The 19063-nt window shown below is 31.0% G+C and overlaps 2 protein-coding genes across 5 annotated transcripts in view; one reads left to right on the forward strand and one right to left on the reverse strand.

Annotated features, from left to right (window-relative positions):
* The window catches only part of LOC118073177 (tensin-1-like), a 156009-nt gene that overhangs the window by 123789 nt on the left and 13157 nt on the right, over nt 1–19063 (reverse strand). Inside the window, exon 1 of one of the 4 annotated variants that reach the window (XM_035093512.1) lies at nt 11169–11914. The exons of 1 other annotated variant lie outside the window; for it this stretch is intronic. In XM_035093512.1, coding sequence (XP_034949403.1) covers nt 11169–11207 — 39 coding nt within the window. In that variant the 5' untranslated portion in view covers nt 11208–11914. Of the gene's footprint in view, nt 1–1866; nt 2045–4809; nt 5461–11168; nt 11915–19063 lie in introns of those variants that run through there. 2 more of the 4 variants (XM_035093511.1, XM_035093514.1) reach the window with 2 other exon arrangements.
* LOC118073307 (uncharacterized) overlaps nt 16642–19063 on the forward strand; it is a 30241-nt gene continuing 27819 nt past the window's right edge. Inside the window, exon 1 of the mRNA XM_035093722.1 lies at nt 16642–16712. The gene's annotated coding sequence lies outside the window, so the exon portion shown is untranslated. The remainder of the gene's footprint in view (nt 16713–19063) is intronic.

The following is a 19063-nucleotide window of genomic DNA, read 5'->3' on the forward strand; positions in this document are numbered from 1 at the left end:
GTAATTGTAAAAAAAATACTTAATACATCTAAATATATTATTTGTTTACTGAAATGTGTAGTGAAAAAAGAATCATAAATTCTTATAATAACTGAAATTGTAATGGAATTTTTTACATAGGCAGTGCGATGGGGAAAAAATTGACGGAATAATTTAGGAATATGTAATTTATTAAATATTCCTTTTTGCTCAGAGTCCTCTTAATGATACTGCAGACATGCAACATTAATATTATATGTATTTAAAAAAACTAATGTACAAGCAAGAAAAGATTGAAAGATAGGAAGATTTTACTGAGCATTTTATAAAATATGGTACCCAAGTTATTTTTCTCGTATTTTTTGGCCACATGTTGGCCGATTATATGGGCAATAAAAATAACGTTGTACCCTCCTTCACGTATACACCGTACGCACAATAAATAACAGGCGCGAGAGCCATTTTGAAGATTTAGTAAATAACACTAATGCAATTATGTTTTCTTGGACAACGAGCGATAATTCAGCCACGTCTTTGCCGAACAATGAACGTATAATAAACTGCAGCCATATTGACCAATCGTGATTCATCCATGATTACTTGCTATCAAATCAATAATGAAAAATTGTACCATCCATCTATTATCCAATAAGTTACTAATAAAAGGGATTGAAATTTACGGACTTCGTTTATTTGTGAAAAAAAAAATTGATTTTTGGCTCAGTAATATAATTTTAGTGAATTTATTTCACCATAAAAATTGAATTTCGATAATTTAGTTCATTCTCTTCAAATTACCTTTGACTTGAGAGCTTATTTTCAAGTCTTAAAAAAGTGCTCAATAGGTTATTGGCATTCAAGTATGCAAAAATTACCGTGGGTAACGAAATAAATTATTTTCTCTTGCAACAAATGAAACACATTTTTACCAATCTATAAATATATATACATTTATTGTAAGATATTTAAATTTATTTATTCTGTATTTTTGACAATTAACAACAACTTGCCAGCTGTTTTTACTTGCACACGATGTATCTATGCCCAAAAAACTCAACTCGAAATAAAAAGGACTCAATTTAATTATTAGTAAAAAAAGTACATAGGCACCAGGAAAGTTAAGCAGCCTTTCTCTGGATTGGTGGATGCGTAAAAAAAGAAACCTATTTATATGGCCTGTCAACAAAACCTCTGGTTTATCAATTATTGATTTAAAATAAATCAAATTAACATAAATTAATTATCGTAATCCAGAAAAAAATTATTGTTTTTATATTAAATATTTATATACAGATCGTATGTCAACGCTTATTGAATAAACAATTTTTTCAAAATATCAATTGATGACAGAATTTTTTTACGATTAAACATATTTAATGTCTGTTAGATAATTTATTCAGCTTGTAATTTATAAATAATATTTTATTAATTAAAAAACACCTTAGACCCTTCCAGTTTTTTCAACATCTTGAAGCTTGGTCCAATGTTGGACCAGGAATTAACTACTTCCTACTAGATTATTTTTGTTGGTTCTTTTATAATCATTAGTGGAGTTGTCTAAATTAATTCATTCTTGTAAAGATTAAATAGGAGAAAAAAAAATAGTAATGAAGTTTCATTTAAATGGAATTAATGAAAACATTGTAATTAACTCTAGACATAAATTGATCGAATTTATAACATTTCTTTGGCAATTAAAATTCCAATGAGTCAAGCAATGACATTGAAGCAATATCTTGTAAGTAATATTCTCTATTATCAACTCTATTAAATGAAATCGCAAGCAAATTATACCATTGAAACGAAAAGAGCAAAATTGGACATTGATGGTGGGACATATAGCGTTAGTTGGATAATTTAGAGTATAATTTATTGTCAAGTACATACGTTTTATTTAAAAATAAATTGAAGCCCACGCGCATTCAGACTAGCGGATCAGATGATGGTTGCCTATAACTCCCACTCGAATTTCTTCTAACTTGAAAGTAAATATAGAATACGAGTATTATTTGTTTCTGGCCCCAGCACTCAAACGTATTCCCAAGGCGAATTTTTCAATCAATTATATCCCATCAAACCGTTAATCCAAGTACACACATACTGCTTGGAAAATTAACTTTATATTATTAGAGAATATTATTGATAATTATAAAAAAGTTTAATCGACTGGACTTGATCGTAGTAAATGCCTGAAGCGAATTCTTATCATCGGTAATAAAGAACAAGTTTTTGCCTCATCTGTTTCTTCCAGTACCTCTGAAGCCTAATGATCGCGCGAGTAATTTGCATCCGGGCAGTTATAAAGAACGTACACTAATGGTCATAAAGGATGAAGAGAGGCTTCTGAACTGATTGAATCGATCGTTATATTTCTCAATCATCCTCGCTTGTAACATGAAAATATTATGTCTCTACCCATACTTATACTAGTGAATATTTACAATTCATTAAGGATTAAATTAAATCAGACAATCAATTCTTTCTCATTTTTTATGTATGTGTACTCTGAATAAAAATTTATTCACACTAAACAAGCATCGTCTCTAGTAAAAATAATTCACTGCACATGCGTATGTGTTTGTGAGAAGATAATTTTTTTCTTCCTTTCAAGTATCGTATTTGAACGTTAAATTAATGCAAATAATGTCCTCAGTATCAAAATACAAAATTACTTTATGCTAGTAATAATCTTTAATGATCGTAATACTGTCCCTGTCTTTCTGATAAATCGTTATATTAGTCTTGTTATTACCAAGCAGTTATATAAGAAAAAGAGAGACATTGTTTTAATTGTTAAAAAAAAAGAAAAATATAATGAAATATTAATAGCAGGGTTATTTATTTTCTAGAATTATTAGCTTCAGGTATGCATTCCTATTGATGTGCTATTTATTAGAAAGGTACGTAACTACGAATGTGTAATTGCATACAACTCTGTAAGTTCTACTTCTCCGGTTGCTATACAGTTTTATGATGATGAGAAAAAGTCCCGCCTTTATGTTTCGCGTGCCTAAGGTGAAAATACCAATATATCTGAACTTTTAAATAGTTTTGAATTTTTTAGGTAATAAATTTTTTATCTTTATAAACTCATTCATTTTAACGATACTGATCAACAATGTGTTGACTATGAATATTTAACATTGAAATTTTTTCCCTACTAATAAAATATATTAAACAAAATTAATTTAAAAATAAAAATGATAAATTTATTTCATTTTTATAAAAGTTAAATTGTGTCACTGAATTTTAATTTTATTTACTAATTTTAGTTATTAATTAAAAATTTCTCTCGGTAACTACTCAAGTGTACTTTAATCAAACTCTCAAACATCAACATATACTCTATCAAAGTTTGAATTTGAGATATTTAGTCTCATTAATAATTGATACTGCAAGCAAATGACTAAAAATTATGAATCTTTTGTGATAAAAAAAACTATTTATTTCAAACAATGAATCTTGAGTTTTTACAAATAATTATTTTACAGAAACACCTCGTAAATAACTAAGTTTACTAGTAAAAAATTTTTTGATAGGAACTACAGAGTCCAGTTTACAGCTAAAAAATTTTGAACAGGTCCTACGAATAGAGAGATGCCAATACTAAAAAAAATCGAAATAGTTAGATTTATTATGTTGTGTAAAATTGCTATTTGAGAGCTCATAGTTGAGTCCGTTTATGAAATGTTAAATGGGATTTTAACATTACCCAGTAAATTGGAAAAAAATTGGAAACTCTACCTACAAGGTACAATTTAAGTTTAAAAATATTCTTTAAGAATCTATCAGGTCTAATATTATATTTGAAAACGCTATTTAGAAGCTTATAGACTCTAAATACAAGTTAGATTTCAATTCGTGTTTACAAGAACTTAAAATTTCCTATTGAATAGAAATACTTTTACTTCCATATTTCAAATCGTGCACTTATTATTTTTCGTACTCACAATTAGTGAAACAAAATCTGTCTATGTAATTAATTTAATTTGAGTAACATTTATTTTTATATTATTATTTCCTGTTTAGTATAAAACATTAGTTTCTCCATATTGACATGTGCCTAATATAAATCTTTTCTTTCACAATTAATCTTAATAAATTGACTTATACTCAAGTTAAATGTTTCTTTCTCATAATTATTTACTTCCATCAGCGAATATATATTTTAAGACTACCACTAATTTATTTTTCATGAAATTAATTTTGCCAATTTTCTATCATTATAGAAGAATAAAATTTTCAGTCATGATGTGGTCAGAAGAATGATTTGTATTACAAAATAGTAGGATATTAATTAAGAAGCGATTCTATGAACAAACAAAATTTTATGATGGATGTTTATGAACAATAATTGGTTAATAAACTGCTATTTACAATATACTTCATTAAAGTTGCCGTTAAATTGACTGAGAAAAATATCTTATATTCCTCAAGTGAATTTTCTTGTACCAATTCGACTTCATTCAGGTAATTATGGAGGTTACCCACCACCACCAACACCACCTATACCGTAAACTCAGCATGTTCCACTGACAATCCAAGACACACAGACTAATAGACCAGCAAAACCGACCGCTCATACGTGAGATTCTGCATACAATAACACGTTACCGGTAAACCTTAAAACTAAGGTGTTGCGCTGGCGACCGTCCTTCACGCTACAATGAACAAAATTCCTGTACTTATATCACACAATGTTTTCACTAAGAATTCCACTGGAAACAATGGACTTTGATATTTACCGCCACGAGGCGAAATTAAAAATATTTCAAACAACAACAACGAAAAAAAAACCTCAATAAAGAAGGAAAAAAGATAAATAAATACCTTGATTCCACTATAAATCCTGAATAAAAACTCTTCAGGCATCTTGTCCACGCTAATTATTCACTTTAAATTGCATGACATTTATTTTTATTTTTGCTTCAAATATTTCCATAAAAATAACCATTTTCGAATATGCTAATTTATGGAAAATAATGTTTGTACACTTGTAATAACTCACTAGCATGTCACATTTTGTAAGAATTATTCATTTCAAAACACACTTGATATTTTCTTCACCTCACATGCTTCGTTCTCTTAAGCAAAGTACACGCGTGTCGTGGTGAACAAAATATATTAGCACAATTCACCACACGCTTTAGTCATGTTGACCGTTACGGTGTGGTACCTGTAACGTTACTCGAGAGAATCGAAAGAAGCAACAGTTCAAGTAGTAGCGATACAAATCCCGCCAGACGAATAATTAAACTAACGGTCTCCAGTGATAGGGCGATTGATTTTTTTTTTCTTTGAGTTTGACCAATGATACCAATCAGTTTGTCACACGATTGCTTGGATAGTGTGTGGATGAATTAAAATAAATCGTGTAATTAAGGAAGCTTCTTCACACGAGTGTACGATCGATAGCAAAGAGGTTTGTCCACGTGAAAAAATGGCTTGAGTAAATGGCAACGAGAGTAGTAAAAGCTGAGGTCTGTGACTCTCAGTGCACTGACTGCAAGTCAGCCACTCGTTTCGACTCTCTCCTTCTCTCTTTCTCCCTCCAAGTTAAAACGTTATATCGTTTCTATTCTTATCTTGCCGAGGGGGACAGGGCGATCGATGTCTCGCGAAGCCACCGGTGTGATTAAGTCGATTCGCAGCAGCAGCACACGCACTGCAAGAAGAGATGTGCACTGATCGTTACATTCTTCGTTGGATATCGATAAGGCAACAGGTTTTCGCCACCTTTCACTTTTATTCATGGTTACACGAGAGTGATTCGTCCACTTGAGAATTATTAACGTTACTCTCTGTATAGTATGATGAACGAAAAAATAAATTGCATATTTTTCATCATTCCTTACTTTACTTTTTACACTCGTCCAAGTGTGAAACCACAAATGTCTCGACAGCCACGTTATTGTCATTGAACCAAGATGTATCTTTCGGGAGAACATATTTCACGATACTTTTTTCACCAACTTTAGCATGCTCTCCAACAAATTCTATGTGAGTTATTATTTCCTTGAAATTTATTTATCTCCCGTTATAACGAGAAAATGTTTCAGTTGTTTAAAAAATAAATCCACAGATCAGAAAGGTTAGCGCGAGAGATTGTAGTGGCCAGAATTAGGTTAAAGTACATTTTGTGGTCACACTTGGAAATATAAACTAACATAGTTAGCATTTAGTCATTACTTCTTAGGTATGTTCAGTTTCGTCCTAGTTGGAATAGAAGGCAAGATTGTTAGTTAATTTTTATGCAAAATATTTTTAGCAACTAAGGTATATTATGCGCATTGTAAATCCAAGTGTGTTATTGTTGTAGACTTTTTTAACACTCTAAGTCCATTCAATGTTAAATACCGTGAAGAAACTATATATTTTTCACACACTATAAAATATGTAAAAAGTGACTATAAATCATACATAGTTTGTTTATGAACATTTTACATTAAACACACTTTATGCGTGTTATTTCAACACTTTTGTGAAATTTTGGATTTATAGAGTGGAAGGCAGTGCTTGTTTATCATTATTAATTGATAAGACTCATTTACTAAAATAATTTTTAATTCATTTATTATTTTATTTTTTGTAAATAATTTTTGTTATGACTATAAAATTATTTGTAAAATTAAAATGTCTTTTAAATTAAATGATAGTGAACAAGTGAATTTAATTCATCATAAAAAATTTTAAATTCTAAAAAAATTAAATTATTTTCTTTCAATGAATTCAATTAATGCTCATTAATGGTACTAATTATTAATAAAAAGAGAAAAAAATAAAATGTCAAGAACATTTTTTTTAATGTTCTCAGTAACTTTTCGGCACTCTTTAGCTCACATTTTTTTGCTTGTATGAAGATATCAAGGAAATCAAGTGAATAAAATTCTCCTTATCTCAAGTCTTGACAGAATCAATCATTTGCTCATCCGTGCGATGATTCTTCGAGATTCTGTCACACTCTGGCATATTCATCTGAATGCTTCGAAGCTGTTTTAAAGAATGGATAAAGAAAAAAACAGGTGAGGTCGCATATGAGTCACCTTCTTTGAATGTTTTATCTCATATATTATACAGTTACTAGCATTCTCTAAGCTCATGACACTTATTATCGACGAGATGCCAGCATATCCATAGAAGCTGTATTGGTTTTTGTCTCAAGTTACTCGACATTTCCTTACGATAGTCTTATTGTAATAATTCAAAGCAATACATACAGCAGTCAACTAGTGGATATCAAGTGTATATAATAAGGTATATACATCAAGGATCTTCGAAGTGACTACACTGAACTGGCAGCTTTAAAGCCATCGCTCTTGCATAAAAATTTTATATGAGACACATTTATGTCTAGACCACAAGGTCGTGTGGAACGTAATTCTCGTAAAAATCCGCTGAGGTTTAATAAGTTTTCAATGGTATGACTATACTTGCGTTATTCATTGATGCATTTTTTTTAATTTCTTTCTAATTTATTATGCAAAAAATTTTTTAATCAAATTTCATGTCATATTATATGACTGAATAATATTTAATTAATAGTTACTATGATGTGTACAATCTTATGTCTATTTTACTCAAATATTTTAATTAAAAATTCATTCTTTTCTTCATAAAACTCATTTTCACTCTAAAAGAAAAAGCAACCAATTGTTTTTATCTCTTAATAATAAACTCATTCTTAAGTTGAAAACTAATGAGAATTAGTCTACAACATTTTCAGTTTAAAAATAAATTTGTCAATTTTCACATCTTTTCAGATAAATTTATCAAAACATGATATATTATCGTCAACGACTTTTCATTGATTTTTTAAGTCTCGTTTAAAACATAAAAATATCTATAGCAAACACAGGTAAATTACATCATACTATTAAACAACATGATGCAAGTTGGAGTAATAAAAAGGAAATATTTAATAGCTACATATAATTGCTTTACGAATGATAAATAAAAAAAAATGAATGACTGTAAAAGTAAAGAAACAGTTAATTAAAAATGTCGTTATCGAGATACTCTTGGATTTATTAATGAACTCCAAAGATCGATCAAGGTTGTTAATCAGTAGGTAGTCTGGAGTTTGAAGGCGATAAGAAGTAAAGTCGTAGTGATGATCACATATATGTATAGATATTTATTAATGTCTTGCATCGATGCAATCTCCGTTTAATCTACATTTAAATTAATTATATCAATTCCACATTCGAAATGAAATATTCTGACGTCAGGAGATCACCATAAGCAGAAGAGAATAAAAGTGATAAAGAAAGCACGAGTGAAACTAATGACAAGTTTTCATTGGACATATTTATCAGATATGTTGTACATCATACTCGGTAATAAATTGTCATATATCTGATCTAAATATCTGGAAACTTGGAAGGATGGAAATGAATGATGACTAATCATGCAGATGAGGACTAGTTGGAATATCAATAGAAAGCGAGGTTTAATCGGGGTTAATGGAAGACGAAGCGAGAATTTTTGGTTATTTTGGCCACAGCCCTGGCACTCAACTTGCTATTAACGTGCTAGCAGTCTTGCTATACGGTAATGATCGACGTCCATTAGCTCTGCTTTTCGGCTAAAGTAAAGAGTAAGCCAAAAGAATAAGGAAGAGATTGGAAAAAAATGAAAAGAAACAAAGGCGGAAGACGATGAAGAATAAGAGGAGGAGAAAGAAAGACAGAAGAAAATAAAATAAAAAATGATACACGTGCGATGCCTCTGGCGTGCAAGCTTTGAAAATATCATTTGCATATGCAAATATATTAAAGCGTTTAAGTAGTATCGAGAAGCGTGCACGGTCTTTTACTAAAATTGCATGTGTAGGTACATTAAGATAAAATATAATGTGGTGGAACAAAAAAAATTAATCATCAAGAAGTTTATATTTTAAATGACATTTGTATACGCGATTACTTTCATTCAATCCACCTTAAATTCTTAGGCCCACAAACTGCCATTTTAATCGTGTAAACGAGCAAACCATTGCAAATTAACCTTCTTGCTTATAATTTGTATCTTTGCGAAATTTTATGGAAGCTGTTTAAGGCATACAAGGCATTTTAGTGCTCAACATTTATGTTATTTATGGAGTCATTTTGATCGTTGTTAACAATACATTTTTTTATCTATCCTCCTGACTGAATATAAATTACGAAAACTTCACTTTCATAGGAATATTTATTTGATATTATTCCAAATAAAGAACTAACATGAGATCACTAAGTAATTATGTTTATTTTAATTTTCTAAATAACAATTTTCTTTATAGCCCATTTAACTCAAAATTACAAAAAAAAAACAGGATTTACAGTAAAAATTTTTTTGTATGAGGTAAACCTTAACTTTTTTGAGTATACTAGATTATATTAAGTACCTCATATTACCCTAGTCTTTCTATTAAATTCATTTCAAATATTGTCCTATTCTTAATTTAATTAATATTATAAAACAAGAAGAGATACAAACTCGGAAATTAACTATAAAGAAATTGAAATGATTATTAATTCGATAGGAGAATCTTTATGACAGAGAAAACGTTCAGTCAGCTCAAGTCTCAGTCAGGAACTCAAAATAAACAAATCAGTCAAGTATTGCTGTTAACGAATTTGTTGGCTGTCAATGTGAACATAATACACATGTATTTTACCATATAATTAATATTATTTAATAGTAAATAATCAAACACCAGATTTCATAGATAATACAAATATATGGCAACACTCGTAATTAATTAATTACCGCGAAAGTATAAAATTACCTTAATTAATTGCTAATTAATAGGCTATGTATTTATTTTTTTTATTTGTTTAGTTTAGCACCGAAAAATTTATTTATAAATTTAATTATTAAAAATTTGTAAATACTAGAGTTCTAAATATTTGTTTAGTGGTAAAGGAGTCTCAATGTCAATAATTTTATTTATCTATTTAATAAATCGAAACAAAAACAATCTAATGTTAAAAAAATTTAAGAATATAAAAATGAATATGACAAATATGATTTAGTGTTAAAAAATTTGACTATCAGAGTATTAAAGTGAGATCTAAATGCATTGTTGACCATTTTTTCCATTAAAAAAAAAGAGAAATAAAAACGGAATTTTTCACAATTTTCTTAATTAATCTTAATTACAAGTCACATGTGCACCATACTAAGCACGTTGACAGGTAAGTTTTTCAGTATCATGACAGGTGTTGTTTGAAGTTGTGAGCGTATCCAAGATTGCAACACGAAAGGTCCAAATTTGCGCACGTGCGCAGTACTTTCGCGCAAGACACATAACCGGTCGCGGCATGTCTCATCTCATTTCATCGTTTATATATCGCGTGACACGTAAGCAAGCTATCACCAACAAGAAGTAAGTTAAGACTTATGCTTATTTGCATAAAAGTATTCAATTTGACTTTTTTTTTTCCTCTCATCAACACTGAAACTGAAAGTGATGAATTCTCGATTTTTTCTATTTTTATACAGCCTTTTCTACTTCAACAATTTTTTTCCATCACCAGCTAAATCTTATCGCTTGCTAAAAAAATAAAAAAAAAACCCATTGACATTGGTACAAGTTTCTCCGATTTTTATGCCACGTATCGAACATGCGATTTCTAGCCGCAGAAATTGAAATTTGAGACGTCGAGAAACGATTCCCGTGGGAAATATTACGCTTTCACGGTCATTTTCCATCGGACCGGTTAATTTACGATATTGGATTGGCGAAATAAAAAATAACACAACATTCATATGATGGTTATTATACTGAAGAATCTCATAAAATGATGACGATATAACCTACTATTTAGTTAATAAACATCATAAAGTTGAGAAAAAAATGTTGACAACTGGTACAGTGTTGCAAATTGCCCATTTTTGTAACCTTATCCAAATAAAATCTCTACGAGTATTAGAATCATGAATTTTATATATGATCATGAAATTTATAGTCATTGACTTGTATACCTGCGATATAATTGGACACGATGATTTCAAGCATAGATTTCTATAATTATTAAAATAACTTGAAAAACAAATACAACTTATTTTTTGGTACTCACATAAATATTTCACGCGGATATATAATTTTGAAAAAGCGACAACGATCTAAATGTTACTGCAAGAATTAACATTAAATCATAAAGTCGTTGACTTATATGGCTACAAAGCCCTTACTTATATATTATTACCTTAGCCTTGACGAGTCTCTTCGACAACGGTTCTGCCATAATAGGTAGACATCACTTATTCTCGTAGCTCCTTCACATTCAGATTCAATTTCACATGTTTCAAATTAATCCTATTAATTATTATTAACCCAAACGAACTCACTATATAATTCTCTTCTATCTCACATTACAAATAAAACTCAAAAAATCATCATTTAAAATCAACACAAGTATTATATCCTGTTTCGAATCGTAGCTAAATATTGCGATATGTATCCTTAAAACAACCGCAAATATCTTTTTCTCCTCATATAAATCACAGCACACATATATATCAAGCAGACCTTGCGGTAATTTTGGAACGTGAAAAAAATTTCGAATCGTTTAAAATACTTAAATTAACCAACTCAATTCGTTTGACCGGTTTAGTTTTATTACACAACAACGTCCAAAAAAAAAAATCACAATCAGATATTGCGTAGATCAATTTCCATACACATGTATCCTTTCTTGTAATGCAAAAATATAGAGACACGATTTAAAAAGACACGTGCGAATGAAGTGGTTTAAGCTGAGGGAATGATAGACAGATAGCTGCAGTTAGGAACTACCACCGGAGAGTAATCGGTGTAAGAGGAGGCGGTTTGTGAAAGGCCGGATCCATTACCAGTGGATCCGGCTATGATATGGATGGAGCCAGGATGATCACTAATGGCACGGATTACAGCAGGAGACGTGGTACAGGCAATTCGGGAGTAGCCTGGTCACCTGGACGACACTACAGACCACTCTGGGTCCTATGCCCCCATCCGAGGCATTCTTCCCCTACTCCTGATGCTGCTAGTCGCGAAGACAAGACATACGTGCCGCACGACGGTCCGTGGCCTGACTCTCTGGGCCAAGCGTTGTGTGGCCCCTGAGGGCACGTCGTTACTTCTGCATCTACGGTGTACAGAACTTCTCCCCCTCCGCTACTCCCCTCTAGTATGTTGCCACACTGCTCTTGGTAGCGGACCCGCGATTGTGTTCGTCGATATCCAAGAAGAGAAGTAGGAGAAGTCCCAAGTCTGCAAAACGGACAAGGGCATGTGTGGGTGTGCAAAGAAGTGTACATATAATGTGTGACGCGATCTCCAGTCTCAAGCTGCTGCTGCAGCTGCGAACCGGTTATGTGTCCGGTGTGCCACGGCTAAAACTCCTAAAAGACGTGAACGAATGGCGAAAACAGCCAAAAGAATAAGGAAGAGAGAAAGAACCGAAAGCGTTAATGCTCAAGTCCATTGCCCGCGAGGCTAACTTGAAGTGGTTTTTTCTTCAATCGGTCCTCTGCCCTTTTTTGTAAGGGATTATTGCGGTAACACGAGGGAGGGAATGTATGTCGTTTATTTGACAAAAGGATCATCGGTTGGCTGCAGAACATGATGAAATCAGTGATGCTGGGATCAAAAGTTGATGGCTTTCAATATTTTTTAATCAGAAAAATTTTTAGTTAAGCTTCAATACTTTTAGTTTGGATTTCTTAGAAAAAATGTTTCTTCTAAATAATAACTTGAAGCACTTAATTGAAGTGGACTTATGTAAAAACGAGCCTAAATAAAAGCTTTTCTTGATGGGAATAAATTTGTTTACCCGTTGGAAATTTAAATTACTTTTTTTGCTGGAAGAAATTAATGATTTGTTATGCATCGTCATGAAAAATAAAGAAAGAAAGAGAAGATTCTAAAAATCTATCTTGATGTATACAAAGGTCCTCCTGGTCGATCAGTTAGATTTACGTTTGACTGACTACAGCAATTATAGAATTTCTCTTGGAAGAATTCAAGAGCAGAATGTCAGAACGACTGCTGGGAATTTACCGGTAGTTGGTTCTTACACAATCCTTTACTTCACATCCTACATCATACTACTTGATACACACTCACATGTTGCTCACCATATTTTATAGCTTTCGAATAAGATACCGTGATAACTATGATGCGCATTAAATAATAAATTAACTATCAAATTATTTATAATACTCCATAAACAATTAATCGAAATACACATACGGAAAATTGAATAAGTTTTCAACAATTATTAGATCAATAACTCTGACTGTTTTGAAAATACTTTCGAAGTAAAAAATGATTAATTATAAGAGATTATCAATAATTTCAAATGTGATGATAAATATGTTTATTAGAGAATTTTTTGTAATATTCAAAACTTTCTCAATATATTCCTTGGTAAAAGCAAATAGCATCTCACGATCGATTATGAGATATAACAATATTTGTCATGTTGTAACTATTTATTTGGCTACCATATTTACAAAGAATAATAATAGACTGAACAAATTTCTGTGACGGTCGCCTCACAAACCGTTTTGTTCGGTATGTTAAATACTAAATTTAATAATACTTGATTTATTTGAAATATACAGGAATAAATCGCTGATAAAGGTGGGAGCACAAAACTATAGCTGCTACAATGATGTTGATGCTATAAATGATTGTTTCATTGCAAACAAAAGCAAATTGAAATACAAGTTAGAACATAATTATGCCTAATGGAATTTTTTTGGTAAGAAACATAATAATGAATTACAATATAATCATACATGTATTTATAGAAACAATATACAATTTAAACGACGATACACTTAAAGCATCAACGAAATTAATGAATTAACCAAGGGTTGAACGATATAGCGTACGTTTAATCCGTTATGTAATTAATGAATCAAAAACACAATGGTTATGGAGGTTATACACTGAAAATTTAATTAATACAGAAAGATTTTGACAACTGTATCATTATTGCTACCCGAGTAAAAATAATCAGTTTTTGGGCGCGCCTAAAGGAGACCCAATTCGAGCCCAAATGATTTTCCAGGCCTACAACGCGCCCAAATCAAGTCTAAAACTATTTTGCAGGCCTAAAACACGCTTAATTGAAGCCCAATAATATTTTCTAGGCTTACAACACGCCCAATTCGAGCCCCAAAATATTTTGCAGGCCTAAAACGCGTCCAAATCAGCCCTAAAATTATTTTGTAGGCCTAAAACACGCCCAGTTAAAGCCCAAAAATATTTTTGAGGCCCATAATGTGCCCAATCTAGGTCTAAAAATATTTTAAAAATCTAGAAAAGGAAAAAAAATTGTCATAAAAACTTATCATCAAATTAACTTTCGGTGCTACAAATTTACATTTGTAATAATTTATTGTCATCATTGTCGAATATAATCTTAGAAAATGGGCCTGATTTGGGCGCGTTTTAGGCCTGCAAAATATTTTTGGGCTCGAATTGGGCGTGTTGTGGGCCTAGAAAAAGTTTTTGGGCTTCAATTGGGCTCCTTCAAAATTTAGGCCTGTAATGGGCTCGTTTTGGGCACCGAAAATTTCTCTAAGTCAAGATTGGGCTTCAATCGGGCCTGTATTGGGCTTATTTTTCATTTTGGGCGTGTTTTGGGCTTCTTTTGGGCCTATTTATTTCTACTCGGGTAAAACAATTTACAAACAATCAAATACATAATGGTATTGTAAAGGACAGAACACTAAATTTCTTCCGAATATACATATAGATATAGTCCATACTGTAATTTTTAGTTTGACTCCACTCGTCGTCAGGTATATACACGGTCACAAAATGTGCTTTGTGTGGTAATTTTCAGTGCTTAATTTTTGACCTTATTGGCCGATGCCACCTCACTTCACTCGGTCAAACTAAAAATTGCAGTACAGACTATATCTATGTATATTCGGAAAAAATTCAATATTTAACATATGGAACAAAATGGTTTGTGAGGCGACCGTCACAGAAATTTGATCAGTATATTATTATTCTTTATAAATACGGTAGTCAAATGAGTAGTTACAACATGACAAATATTGTTATATCTCATGATCAATACTTTTTGCGAAATCATTATAAAAGACACTAGGCAGAACTGGTAGTAATGAAATCTGAAAAGAGGGCTTTGTGCAAAATAATAAATGTTTATCAACTGATTGAAACATTAGTAGCTAGTTGCTTCGCGATGAAATACGATATTCTTTATTGTTAAGTTTTTGAGAGAGGGAAAGTAAAAGATGTTCATTTTAATAACATGGTCTGTGAAGCTGTGATGTCCATTTCTGCCTACATGAAAGAAGATTTGATTTAGTTGAAACAAAAACCTAGTGTCATTATCGAGAAAAATTAAAGATCTACGACCTCTAATTCTTCTCGGTTGCAAATCTCACAGGTTGGGGAACTTTCTATGACGGAGTAGATGTGCAAGGTAGATGGTCATCTGACGAAAAGTTCCTTCATTTTAATAATCTAAAGCTAAAAGCTGCGTTGTTGCATTAATATGTTCCGCTAAAAATCTGTCAGAATACAGCAGTCTTTTAAAAATGGACAATACCTCTGCGTTGTTTTATATTTATAAAAAAGGTGGTTTTAAAATTGAGAAATTACATGATTTGGAAGGATAAAACTTGAATTACTATGATTATTGTTACTCTTCCAACAACTGTTATTAAACTATTTCTATAAATTTATTCGGTTATCACCAGCCATCGAAAGTAATGAACAACAACAATTGGTGGTGAGCTTTTGATCCTGTAGAGTTGCTGGTTCTTTATCAATGTCATTTGTTAATTTTTCTTGAAAAATAAAGTGTTGTTTATTCGTCCTTTACGGTCTCCATTAGATCGTTTCGTCGAGTTTTTGATAGAGCCGAATATCATCAACAGCAAAATCGAAGTCAGAACTAATGATAAACTGAAAATAATAACGTCTAGATGACTAGAGAATAGTCAGTTTATTGAGCGAAATATTTATTATGCTCTTCTTTAAGAAAAAAGATAGAAATAATTATTTATATCACCACAGAGAAAAATAGTTCTTAATATTTATAATATTAACTTTTTAAAATAATAATGATGTCATTTATATCAATAAAAAAATATAACTAACAATAAATATTTGTTCCAATTGTTATCAAAAACTCCATGAATCGAGGAGAAATATTTCCTTAAATCCACTCTTTTCTTCAAATTATTCGTTTAGTACCATGGTGTCCCAATTCCAGTCCGTCATTGATACTACATTAAGTTCAATTTCACATCATAAATGAATGTATAATAATAATAATAGTTGTAAGGTGGCGGAAGACGATGTACGCCTGGCTTAATAAAACTCGAAGCATATATTTTGTGGCATATGTTTCCGAGGTACGGTCAGTGCTCACCAGTGGAGAACTTAGCTCGTGCCTGTTTAACCACGTTGCAACGTGGGGAAACAATACGGAGTTCGCGCGCCTCCTTTGGACTTGGAAACTTTCAGTTCGTACCGCACTTGACGAGCAGTCAGGTGTACTCTGTTCATTTCAACTAAATACAGAATCTACATTCAAATAAAATTCATTCATGTGAGTTTGTGTTGAATATTCGTAACTCAAAGTGTAATACAAAACTGATTACTTCAAAAACAAGTGACTGTTTAATTAATAAATCAATTAGTTTGATTGTAAATTAATTAATTGACAAATATTATCATCATTGAGGAAGATTGAAAAATGGATATTTCAACTAACAAGGTAAGAATTAAACATTCGCTGATTTTGTAATAACATTTAAATAGAGAAATTGAATAAAAAGTAGGCGTAGAATTATGAAATAGAAAATGAATTATAATTTTACTTTTGATTAACTTCCTATGGATGTCTATCATATTCAACGATGCCGCACAAATCTACTGACATGCAATTAGCAACGAGTGAACGTATTACTCATCAAGAATTCATATAAAACTTCCAACTCTCAATGCATCTGTATATTAATGTAACATTAGTATACCTGCAATTTCGAATATCCTCTATTCTCTTTCCATTAAATGCCACACAGTGAAAATAAATAATGTTTCTGTATCTTGTTACTTTATTTACATAAAACTCCAAGTCTAGCTCATAAATAAAATGAAACATCTAACGAAAGCATAGATTTTTTTTCCAAACTAGTGAAAATTTCAATTAAAAAAAAAATTAATGAGAAATATAAATGACACGCGATTGAACACGTGTTATTTTACTTTTGCATTCTTCTAATTATTAAACTTATTCTGATCTCTCTAAATTCATTTACCCCATTAATCCATGATTTTAATTAAAACTCATTTATTATAAAACTTTTTCTCGATTTGCTCCAGTTATTAAAACAAATTAATTTTATCAAACGACATATGTTTGAAATAAAATTATTTTGTTATAAAACAGCAATAAAAATGATTGTCCAATTTTTTTGTTATCATGAGAGGTAGAATTGTAAAGCGTTTGTTATATTATGTCATGGATAAGTCCGGGGACGTTGTCACGCAACGATTGTTTTCACAGTGGGGTGGTTGCTCGTGAGACGGGATACAGCACCAGACGGTGGGGTGTTGTCTGGTTATACCCCGTATGCTGTTTGCTATCATTGAGGGATACACGCATGACAGGTGTGGGAAGTGACGTCACGTGCTTAAAATGTAATTATATACAGTTCTACAGTCATACCTAAATTCTGTACTCTTGACACCCATATGATTTTGAACAATAACAAAGCCTACTAAATCACTTCGTAGATTTCTATTCAGTACCCGCATCAGGGCTCACCTAGTCCATGATAAATTCTACCTTCATCATTGATAAGAGCGTTGATAGAATGATGATTTTGTACCAGGAGATTTGAATTATCTCCTTTTTTTATGGATTTTAAAGGTAATATACGGAAAATAGAAAACATTACTGAGTACTGTGTTACACAATAACATCTAAATTTAAAAATTACTTTTATAAAAATGAATCTAAACATGAATTATTTCTTTTTGACATAGTGCTGATTACTATGCAAAGTAATGACATCAAAAGTTCTGCACATTAATAAGTATCGTGTTCACAAGAATCATTTATGTTTTTTTTTACGTATTAAAAAAAAATGAATGCAAATTAATGAGATCTGGAAAATGAGTATTAGGCAGAAGATTACTAAAGTTACTGAGAAGTTCATACCCCCTTGTCTACCATGAAAACTTTTGAATGCACGCGATGGTCATGTGGCAATCGATTGTGTCTGCGTTCTTTGTCCAGAGCTGACATTGAATACTAATTACTGCCAATTCTAATGTAAATGATACTTAATGCTGTGGAACAAAAGTCTCACTACAAAGACCAAAGTAGTGCCCTTTTGATAAAAAGTACCAAGACAACAAAGCCTTTTAACTATTACTTCTCTTTCTAACAACACATGTTGATGATCTCTTTTATCAAATTAAACTATCAAATAATTAAGTGAAAATTAATTAATTCATTTCCAAAGAAATGAATACATTTATAAGCCAGGGAAAAAATAATATAAAAAAGTACTTCATAATGTAAAAATTTTTAATAAAATCCCGTTATCTCTTTGTCTATTTGTTTTTTTTTTTTGGTGTTTGTACATAAACCTCCAAGTACAGTTACTCATTTCTTCATAAGCGTTCTTGATTTCGTTTTCGAAGTCACTGAAAACCAAATGATTGAACATAAATGTCCCACATCCGTCAAAGGGTTACTGACATCACCAACTTATTTTTATGTATTTCAATCAAAAACTAAGAGTTATAATTTTTTTAATACCATGCTTTCTGAGTACTTCCGGATACTAAATTTACTATGCTACTACTTGTTCTCTTAATGTTTCCGTCAGATACAAACAATTATAATTCTCCATTGAACAATAAATTTCCGTCTTACTATTTATTTGTAAACTTAACATACAACCAATTACGCTTTTTTATTCATTAAAAACTAATAAAATTAACTTCTTCAAGCTTTTCATGATTTTTCTCACGCACTGTAAAGTAAATAATGTAATAAAAATTTAAAAAAAAAAAAACTTTTTCTAAAGTAAACTCAATAATTGGCTAACAAAT

Source organism: Chelonus insularis, unplaced genomic scaffold (assembly GCF_013357705.1).
Source record: "Chelonus insularis isolate UGA/USDA-ARS -01 unplaced genomic scaffold, ASM1335770v1 scaffold_277_pilon, whole genome shotgun sequence".
Taxonomy (NCBI): Eukaryota; Metazoa; Arthropoda; class Insecta; order Hymenoptera; family Braconidae; genus Chelonus; species Chelonus insularis.